Source organism: Bubalus kerabau, chromosome 13, assembly GCF_029407905.1.
Source record: "Bubalus kerabau isolate K-KA32 ecotype Philippines breed swamp buffalo chromosome 13, PCC_UOA_SB_1v2, whole genome shotgun sequence".
NCBI lineage: Eukaryota > Metazoa > Chordata > Mammalia > Artiodactyla > Bovidae > Bubalus > Bubalus kerabau.
In genome coordinates this window covers 52,577,604-52,585,084 of record NC_073636.1, presented here as the reverse complement: position 1 = coordinate 52,585,084, position 7,481 = coordinate 52,577,604, and the positions used below count along the sequence as shown (strand labels likewise).

The following is a 7,481-nucleotide window of genomic DNA, read 5'->3' as shown; positions in this document are numbered from 1 at the left end:
CATTTAAAGCCAAAGGACACACAGGAGCCTCAAAAGCCCACCAGTGCAGACCCTGGAGACTCATAGAGTCACGTGAGGGGTCAAGGGAAGTGTCACCGGGAGGCAGAGGGGAAGGTGGGATTGCCTCTCTGCAGCCACCTTTGTGGACATACACACCTTAAAAACACACTCTGTAACCTCAACCTCACCTCTCTAGAATCTTAGATATGGAGTCCAAGAATGGAATTTTTAATAAGCTTCCTCCTTCCCCCATTAGTCTAAGAAGTATAGTTCTCTCTGCCCTGTGTGCAAAGCACAGAAGCTACTGAGAATGCGGGCCTCCTCCCCTGGGGGTCCCCCTAGAGCAAAGTGGAGGCAGCAGGCCTGTGGGAGTTGGGGAGATCTAGTAGTTCAAGACCCTGAGTGGCTTGAGACCCCCCACACCTGTCCACAGGTGCTCGTGATGAAATCTCAAATACAAAATAAGAAGCATCGCTTCTCGGCTCCTCCTTCCCCAGCATGCACAGAAGGGAACAGAGAACAGCACACTGGATTTCCTCACTGAACTCTCCCATGACTAGGACCTACTCCACACAGCAAACAGTTGTCAGAATGTGTATTTTCCATAAAACAAAATTTTGAATGGAAAAAAAGAGATGCAGTCTATAAACAAGTATCTTTTCTGAAATAGGCCCCACACAGAAAAGGTACCCCCCACCCAGAGGGCAGTGCAGCTCTGCCAATGCGGAGCTAAGCCAGGGTGACCCGCCGAGGGGGCTGCTCAGCCCTCTCCATCGGCGTGCATGTCCACACAGACCCTCCTGCATCAGAGGCACCTGTCCCTTCAGGTCACTGACCCGCATTACAGTCCAGCAGGGTTGCAGTGACTGCTCACGGCTGCCCTGGGACAGTCCCGCTCCGTGTGGGTGCAGTGGGGGACAGGAGTATGACGACACAGACGAGAGGCAGTCCATGGCAGACGTCAACCATCGCTTTATTAAGGCTCAGAGTGGTTTGCCAGTCAGAGGGGCTGAGGCATTCACTCCACAGATCCTCGCCGCGCTCCACCTGTGGGTGACACTGAAGGTGGAGGCTCTCTGAGATCTGGAGCCACACTCACATCCACCTTGGAGGATGAGACGTGTGTGCAGAGAGTGTGGCTCAGAGCGTGGGGCTGGCTCTAGCAGACCCTGGGCTCTGGCAGGGGTGCTGGCAGGGAGGCACTGGAGGGCAGGGACACCTTCCCCATCCCTCCCGGCCCAAACTATGGCTTTGCTATCCTATCGCCACTTGAGTGAGTGTGGAGGGCCCGTTCCCCACCCCTCACTCTGCAGGCCCACGTGCTACACTGTGGGAGGAGACAAAGGGAAAGCCCTGGAGAAAGCAGAACAACCCCCCACCCTGTGCCTGGGACCAGGCCAGACCTCAGGAGCTTTGAACCCCCCAATCACTCCTCCTCAGCTCCTCCCAGCGATGGGTCTTCTCAGGTTGAGGCTGGTCACTCAGAAGTGAACCCGCAGAATGTCCTGGCTGGCGAATGGCTGCTGGCAGGCTGTGCATGTCATGGCCGGGGAGCGCTGCTTCTCGGTCAGGCAGGGCCGGCACAGGAGGTGACCACAGGGAAGCTGGTACGCAGACTCCCTTTTGAAGTAGGGAGAGAACACTCTTTTGCAGGATGTGCATTCAGGGCCCAGGCTGCTCCCAGACTGCTCTGGTGAATCAGGGAAGAAAACAGACCAGGGTTAGGGAAAGTGGTCCCCAGTCCAGACTCCATCTGGGAGGCAGGGCATGTGCCTGGAGTAGAAGAAGAAGCTTCTCTACTCTGCACCCTGCAGCAGCCTGGCCTCCTCCCTCCCTAGGTCACCCCTGACTGATCAGGGAGGAGAGGGTTCTAGGGAGCCTGAGAATCTGGGGAGCCTCCTCTCAATCATCAGTGCTCCAATGAATGCTCAAGAAAAGCTGGCTTTCGAGGGCTGCTGGGCAGCACTGGGCCCTGCCTGCGGCTCTCCAGCAAGATGGACTTTCTCCTGGATAGGCTGCCGAGGTCAGAGCAAGGCACATACTCACCCTGACAACCCTGATAAACTGCAAGAAAGGTGAGATGTGACAAGCAGAGGAAAAAGCAAAATATGGTGTGATATACCCAGGCTGAGCAGGTCAAGAGGGGACGGAGGTCACCAGAGGGGCAGGGCTGGGGTCTGTCTGTGGCAGACCTGCCTGCTGAACCTGGCCCTGCATCACTGGAGCCCTGGAGCCCAGCAGCTCCCCTCCCAACCCGTCCGTCAACCCCCTTCTTGTGCTTCAGGCTCTTCCCTTCATGCTTCCCACAAGGTTCCCTGAATGAAGGCCACAGTGGGCAGGTCCTGCCACCCCTCCTCCCCAAGCTATACCTGCCGCTCTTCCTTCTCTCATGGCCCTTGCCTAGGCTTGCTGCTCTCTCTCCATCAATCCACACCCACCTGGAGAGGGCAAGGATGGCCTCTTGGGTGAAGAGCCATAAGAATGAAAGGGAGCCAGCCATGCATGAGGTGAAAGAGACACCATGTACAAAGAGAGGCTGGTCCATTAAAGAACCAGAAAAGACAGAGGTGTGATGCGAAAGCGTGCGGCTTCGAGAGTATGGCAGAAGAACATGCAAGACCTCACAGGCAGCAATTTCTACTTTATTCCAAGTTCAACAGGATATCTTGGAAGAATTCTAAGAAGTGGAATACCATGACCTGGCTGACATTATAAGAAGATCCTGAAGGCTCCTGTGAAGAGGACGGGCAGAGTAAGGGTGACTGAGGAGGAGCAGCAGAGGCTGCTACAGGAATCTAGGGGAGCAGTACAGGAGCCAGGGCCAAGGTGGCAGCAAGAGTGATGGAGCAGAGAGGACCTCCCCGAGATCTACTTTGGAGGAGTGTAAAAAGGACTTGATGGTGAACAGAATGTCAGGAATGTTGACGGAAACCAAGGATGACCTCCCATGTTATGGGCTTGACCACGGGGTAGAAGACGCTTGCTCTTTACCAGTGATTGGATGATGGGGGTGCTTTGGAGGACAATCTTTGGAGGCGCCTGCAGTTCTGAGTTAGAAATTCACTTAAGATATCCATGAGTTTCCCCTATAGGGGTGCCAAGTAGCTGTAAGGGAGGTCAGGGTCTGATTTCCAAGAAGAGGTAGGAGCTATACGTGAACATGGGCAGTCACTGGCCAAGCGGGCTCTTGCTTGAGTGATAGAGAGTATAGCGAAGAGAGTCCAAGACCACAGTCTGGAAGAGAAGAAAGAATCAGCATTGGAAACTGAAGAGACACTGTTGAAAATTGGAGAAAAAGAGCATAACATCTGGAAGACCAAGATAGGAGGTGTTTCAGGAAGGAGGGAGAGGTTAGCCACAATAAATGCTGCCAAGAAGGTAAGTGACCATCGAATCTGTGGTCATGGTAACTGCTGGCCACCTGGATGAGACAGGTTGTGGGAATGATCAGGATGGAAACATAATCAGAGAAACACGGAGGTGGGGACAAGAAGCAGAAAAGGTAAATTGGCCTGGGATCCAGGCAATGAGAACAGACTCAGTTTAGACAGGCAAGAGGAACAAAGTGTACACCTTATCATTAGCCCCACCAGATTTCACCTTGTAAAAAATGCCCCAGGTTCTCTTGCTTTGTATCCTGACTGAGTCTATCGTCCATTGTGGTCCCAAGTTCATTTTAGGCAAAACTTGAATCAGTAAGCTACCACTGTTCTAGGATGCTGGTTAATAGGGAGGGATGAAGACGACATACTCAACTACAAATCACTCTCCACATTTACATAAAGTACCACAGATGTCAGATGGGAGACAGATTACATTAAAAAAAAAAAAGGCAAAAAGGGAGAAACAAACAAATGTCCTCAGGACAGAGTAATTAACATTAGATCTTACCAAAATCACCAAGCCCCAACACCACAGAATTAAAGAATTAAATAAAGCCTTTCCTGTGAAGAGTTACACTCATAGGCAACCCCTCAATTCCCCCTAGAAAAGGAATGGCCTGGCTGTTGGAACTAGGGGAGCCTGGTTTTGGAGGTCCACAGAATCCCAGAGGCATGGCCCAACACTCTGTTCAAGAGTCTGAGGAGATGGACAGGGCCCCACTTACCTGAGCTGGTGCTGGGCCTCCAGGAAGTACTGCTCCCTCTTGTGCTGAGGTGCTGGAGCTGACCCCTGGTCAGCCGGGCTGTGAAGGAGGGCATGGAGCCAAGGGTTGATGTCAAGGCAATTTCCAAGCTTTGTGACAGTTTTTGCTCATGGGACACTGGGCCTGTTAAGAGATACACAGACCATAATATCCAGAAAGAGTTCTGGCAAAAGAGAAAACCAAAACACAAAGTCCTCTGAAGACCACAAATTAGTGTTTCTTCTTTTTTAAACATTCTCATTTTATTTATTTATGTATTTATTTGTCTTTGGCCAAGCCACACAGCATGAGGGATCTCAGTTCCTCGACCAGGGATAGAACATGTGAGCCCTGCAGTGCAAGTGTGGAGTCCTAACCATTAGACTGCCAGCGAAGTCCCACAGAATGGTACTTTTAACTTCAAAGAGACACAAACATAAAGTCCTCCCTAGTTTCCACTAATAGACTGTGATAACAGGATACCAGGAGGTAAAGCCCTGGTGTTTCTGGCAGTTCTTACCCATCTCACATTGCTTTCAGGATTCCTGGGCTCTCTGCCAGCTTTCCTCCTCCTGTACAAATTACTGGGCAGGCCTGGGCCACCTAGTGGCTCCTCTGCAGAACTGCACCCTACTTTCTGAAGCGTCCCTACCTGCCAAGGAATAACTGGGGTAAGCAAATGCCCAGCCTTGTAACTCTGCTCCTTGCCCCCACTCCCTCCTCAACAGCCTTAGTTTACTTGTTCCCATCTGCTACTTCCTCAGCTCTGCAGGGCAGGGCCACTGGCCTGCAGTCTCTCGGTGTTCCAATCTTCTCGCCTCCTTAGGTAAAGCAAAGCAGTTATTACCGAGTGGAATAATGAAGACCTCTCTACCCATTTCACTATCTAGAGGGCCTTCTCTGGATATGGGCTAAGGGTGAAGGTAGCAGGGGATGGGGACAGCTGCCCAAAAAAGAACCCAGAGATTTGCCAGATAGCAGGATTCCCCAAAGTGGTACGCTAAAAGTACCCCAAAGTAGGGAGTGGAATGTTTGTTCTACAGTATGTAAGATATAGGATATCAGCCTGCAGCCTTGAAGGAGTACTAGTCAGCGTGCTCCTGTGTCACCAACAGATCTCTTGAGGCTAACACCAATGGAGACTTCCACAAACATCAAGGTCTAAGCACCTTTCAATCTTGCCCCACTGCACCTCAGATGCTTCCAGGAGTTTCTGGGGGTCTTGTTAACTAAAATTTACACTCAAAGTCAGAGAAGACACAGATGTAATCTTTAAGTTACTATCTGCATAACCCTTTTAGACTGAGAGAGGAACTTTAAAGAATGGTAAAATCTAAACGGACTAGTTTTCCTAAGGAAAAAAAAAAGTTAGAGCTTTCTCCAAAAGCACCAAGCACTGACAATCATAGGGGAATTTTACCAACATGCAAAGTGTAAATGATTCTAAAACTATTAAGTTGTTCCAGAGTTTAGAAAAGGAGAATTTCCTAATTCTTATGGAACAAATCATCGAAACCAAAACCTGACCAAAGATGGTGTGCACTTGTGCACACACACACCCAACTGCAGTTCAATTTCATTCATGAATGCAAAAAGCCTAAATAAAAACACTAGCAAATAGAACCAAGAAGTACACTAAAAGAAGCATGAACAAATGAAATTTCTTACAGGAATATAATAATAGTTCAATATTAAGAAGCCTACTAGTATACTTTACTGCATTATCGTTGTTGTTCAGTCGCTAAATTGTGTCCAACTCTTTGTGACCCCATGGACTGCAGCACGCCAGGTTTCCCTGTCCTTCGTTATCTCCCAGAGTTTGCTCAAACTTAAGTCCATTGAGTTGGTGATGCCATCCAACCATCTCATCCTCTGTTGCCCTCTTCTCCTGCCCTCAATCTTTCCCAACATCAGGGTCTTTTCCAATGAGTTGGCTCTTTGCATCAGGCCAAAGGATTGGAGTTTCAGCTTCAGCCTCAGTCCTTCCAGTGAATATTCAGGGTTGATTTCCTTTAGGATTGACTGCTTTAATCTCCTTGCTGTCCAAGGGATTCGAAAAAGTCTTCTCCAGCATTACAATTTGAAAGCATCAATTCCTCGGCACTCAGCTTTCTTTATGGTCCAACCCTCACATCCATACATGACTACTGAAAAAACTATAGCTGTGACTATATGGATCTTTGTTAGCAAAGTGATGTCTCTGCTTTTTAATATGCTGTCAAGGTTTGTCATAGCTTTTCTTCCAAGGAGCAAGCATCTTTTAATTTTGTGACTGCAGTCACCATCCACAGTGATTCTGGAGCCCAAGAAGATAAAATCTGCCATGTTTCCACTTTTTCCCCCTCAATAGATATACAAATATGCCATGAAATGATGGAACCAGATGCCATGAAATTAGTTTTTTGAATGTTGAGTTTTAAGCCAGCTTTTCACTCTCTTCTTTTACCCTCATCAAGAGGCTCTTTAGTTCTTCACTTTCTGCCATTAGAGTGATATCATTTGCCTATCTGAAGTTGAAGATTTCTCCTGGCAATCTTGATTCCAGCTAGGTGACGCAGTGGAAAAGAATTCGTAGGCCAATGCAGGAGACTTAGGAGACGTGGGTTTGACCCCTGGGTCAGGAAGATCCTTTGGAATAGGAAATCACAACCTACTCCAGTATTCTTGCCTGGAAAATTTCATGGACAGCGGAGCCTGGTGGGCTACAGTCCATGGGGTTGCAAAGAATCAGACTTGACTGAGCAGGTACAAGGATGTGAGTAAGAATGTGGCACAAAATCAATCACTTTACTGTATTAAAAGATCTAATGATGAAAAATCATAATATCATCTCTATTGATATTGAAAAGGCATCAGACAAAATTCAATCTTGGGTAAAAACAATGAATAAAATAGGAATCATTGGTGTGGGAAAGTGTCTGAAGCCCCCAGTGAACCCCACCTCTTGATACGCATGTCCTTTGAGTGTGAACTGGATTCAGTAACCTGCTTCCTACAGAGTACAATAAAAGTGATGTCACTCTGTGATTAGCTTCTACAAGACTGACTCCCACTAATTTGCACAGGCTGGTTTATATAGCTACCATGTTTGCTGCCCTTGAGAAGCCCACGTGGCACAGAATTGAGGGCAGAATCCAGCCACCAGACAAAAAGGAAGTGAAGCCCGCAGCGCAACAGTTCAGCAAGGAACTTAATCCTTCCCGTGAGATGGCTGCAGCCCTGCCAACACTTTGGTAGCAGCCTTGAGAGACCCTAAAGCAGACAATCCAGCTAAGCGATGCCTGGATCCCTGAGAGAGAAGTGATAATCAATGTGTGATTCTTTAAGCTAGTAAATTTTGGTTTAATTTAAGCTG

The 7,481-nt window shown here is 48.6% G+C and overlaps 1 protein-coding gene across 7 annotated transcripts in view; it reads right to left on the bottom strand.

Annotated features, from left to right (window-relative positions):
• Nucleotides 1–957: 957 nt before the first annotated feature.
• Nucleotides 958–7,481, bottom strand: part of UBOX5 (U-box domain containing 5) — a 46,767-nt gene continuing 40,243 nt past the window's right edge. For 6 of the 7 annotated variants that reach the window (XM_055544353.1, XM_055544355.1, XM_055544352.1 and 3 more), the window contains 2 exons: nucleotides 4,109–4,270; nucleotides 958–1,690 (listed from right to left, as the gene is read on the bottom strand). In XM_055544353.1, the coding sequence (XP_055400328.1) occupies nucleotides 1,482–1,690; nucleotides 4,109–4,270 (371 nt within the window). In that variant the 3' untranslated portion in view covers nucleotides 958–1,481. The remainder of the gene's footprint in view (nucleotides 1,691–4,108; nucleotides 4,271–7,481) is intronic. The other variant, XM_055544356.1, reaches the window with a different exon arrangement.